This window comes from Acinonyx jubatus, chromosome X, assembly GCF_027475565.1.
Source record: "Acinonyx jubatus isolate Ajub_Pintada_27869175 chromosome X, VMU_Ajub_asm_v1.0, whole genome shotgun sequence".
Classification (NCBI taxonomy): domain Eukaryota; kingdom Metazoa; phylum Chordata; class Mammalia; order Carnivora; family Felidae; genus Acinonyx; species Acinonyx jubatus.
The window spans coordinates 105,515,485-105,518,165 of record NC_069389.1 but is presented as its reverse complement, the minus strand read 5'-3'; the positions used below and the strand labels follow the sequence as shown (position 1 = coordinate 105,518,165).

General features: G+C 40.1%; 1 protein-coding gene across 1 annotated transcript; it reads left to right on the top strand.

The window, feature by feature from the left end:
* The first annotated feature begins 920 nt into the window (after positions 1-920).
* LOC106981562 (olfactory receptor 1052-like) lies at positions 921-1,981 on the top strand. The gene has a single exon (XM_015079704.2). The coding sequence runs from the start codon at positions 1,058-1,060 to the stop codon at positions 1,979-1,981; it is 924 nt and encodes a 307-aa protein (XP_014935190.1). The 5' UTR covers positions 921-1,057.
* Positions 1,982-2,681: the final 700 nt, after the last annotated feature.

The window sequence follows — 2,681 nt, the reverse complement described above, 5'->3', positions numbered from 1 at the left end:
ATGGATTTATCCTTTCTCTTGCCTGGTGCTTCATCCAGAACAAGACCCAGGCAATTTCATGAGGCAGCCAGCCTGTATTAGAGATATCCTAATAGAGAGACATAGAGACAATAGAGAGACGTAGACTTCATGCACTCAGCCTCAGTGCCATCTGACTCCAACCATTTTGTGACCTGGTCCTTTGCTCAGATGGATCTGACCGACAAATCTTTGTGGAATTCATAGCTAGTTTTGCACAGCTGCATTATTTTTGCCTCATGCATGGTTAAAGGAATCAGTAAAGTGATGATCAGCCAGGAGCTGCCTGAATCCTTTGGTTGCTCTTTCACAGGATCCAAATGGTACCTTCAGACTTGAATTAGGTTTCTGAGGGTCATTTAGAAACATTTCAATTCTGCAACAATCTATTGGTGAAGAATTGATCAAGGTCCCAGAAAACCCTCTTCTGATCAAACAGAATTGTAAGTATTGATGACTTCCACTGTTTCAGAAATAATGTCACAAAACCTGAAGAAGGAGACTTGTCTGTCAAGATGAAGTCAGTTGACATGTTTATCCTCTTGTTATTTTATCTGCAATAATTCCTTGGGCTTGATTTGGAAAAGTGGAGGAGAGTGAGATGGAATTCCTTACCCCCAAATTTTCTTAGTTTGTAGCCCTGTATCAGTGAAGAACATCTCTTGATGACACCTGTTTTCTTTCTCCCTCCCTCATTCATTACTTCAACAAATATTCAGTGCTTTTTGCATCCTAGACCTTTATTCTCTTCCTTATCTGTGTTCTTTTTACTTTCTGAATTTTCTTTACTTATTTTTCTCCTTCCCCTTTTTTCCTCCCATCTTCACTGTCTCAATATTATGTTTGGGAAATAATGATACTATTTGGGAAAGCATTTAATGTGAGAATATAGATGAGGGGAAGGGTTAGAGAGTGTTGTGGATTTATGGGTTTTGAATGGGACTGTGTTATCCATATCATCTAGTTTCCCATTATTTCCTCACTTAAAGCATGTCTAAAGAGCTCTTAACTAGTCAAGAATAATACCCAGCTTGGGTTGATGGAGAATTCATCCATGGTGACGGACTTCATTCTTCTTGGCTTGACAGACAACCCTCAGCTTGGAGTGCTGCTATTTGGAGTCTTACTTATTGTTTATACTGTCACTATGTTGGGGAATCTAGGCCTGGTGATCCTGATCAGAGTCAGTCCCTGCCTTCATACTCCCATGTACTTTTTTCTCTCTAATCTGTCCCTTCTTGATGTCTGTTTCTCTTCCATCACGATCCCAAAGACTTTAGCAAATTTGCTATCTAAGTTGCAGGCTGTTTCTTTCCTTGGATGTGTGACTCAAATGGGCTTGTTCGTTATCTTTGCCTCTGCTGAATGCAATCTTTTGGCTTCCATGGCCTATGACCGATACACTGCCATCTGTCACCCATTGCTCTACCATGTCACGATGTCTAGAGTCCGTTGTCTCCTCTTGGTAGCAGGATGCTACTTTGGGGGGTTAGTTAACATGGTTTCTGTGACAGCTTCCATCACACAACTGTCATTCTGCCAACCACGTGTCCTTCCCCACTTCTTCTGTGACATCCCTCCACTGTTGGCACTGGCTTGCTCAGACCCCTGGATCACGCAGATACTGGTTGTTGGCTGTGGGGGATTCACCCTGGTCACCTCCATTGTGGTGATCCTTGTCTCCTACATTTCTGTCCTAATGACTATCCTGGGAATTCCTTCAGCTTCCAGCAAACAAAAAGCTTTCTCTACCTGTGCTTCCCACATGACTGCTGTTGGCCTGTACTATGGAACAACTATGTACACTTACTTGCAGCCCTCACAACGTGGATCCCAAGTAGGAAATCAGATGGTTTCAGTGTTTTATACAATGGTGATCCCCATGTTAAATCCTCTCATCTACAGCTTGAGAAACCAGGAAGTAAAAGCTGCCTTATGGAAAATATTGAAGCAGAGTCCCTAATCTTCCATTCTGTGTCTCAAGAATGTAATATGTTCTATGAAGATTTGCCTACAGTTCTATTCATAGTGTTTTCCTCGCATGCAAATAAAGCCTTTTTAAGAACAATTGAATTGCTCTAAGTGTTTAGAAGTAGTTGTTTAGATAAACAGCAACACAATAGGAAATTAAGTGGAGAAAATAATGTGTATTGTCTGAAGCAACTGTCTGATAAGAAATATTTTAAGAGGGAAATATGTATGTAGGTATGAATATGTCAATCTGAGTTGTAAACTGGTATACAACACTAGTCAAAAATTAAAATAATTCCATGATAAGGTTAAAAAACAGCGTAATTTGACTATAAGTTATAGAAGAGAGCATGAAAGGCAACTAAGATGCAAAAGTCTTTGCTTTACCATTCATGGGTTTATGTGGAGGGTTTACTTGGTATCCCTTAGGCTGAATTAAATTCAGTCCATATTTTTCAAAAGGACTCAGAGGACTCCTAGATGTGTGTTCTTCAAATGCTGTGTACCATCAGTGCCACTGTGAGGCTATAAAATGTGAGCCTATATATGAATTCACATGTGCAATTATTGAGATTTATAAGGGTAAATCTTTTTTTTAATTTTTTTTAATGTTTATTTATTTTGAGAGAGAGAGAGAGAGACAGAGCTAGAGTGGGGGAGGGCAGAGAGAGATGAGGGACACACAGATTTCG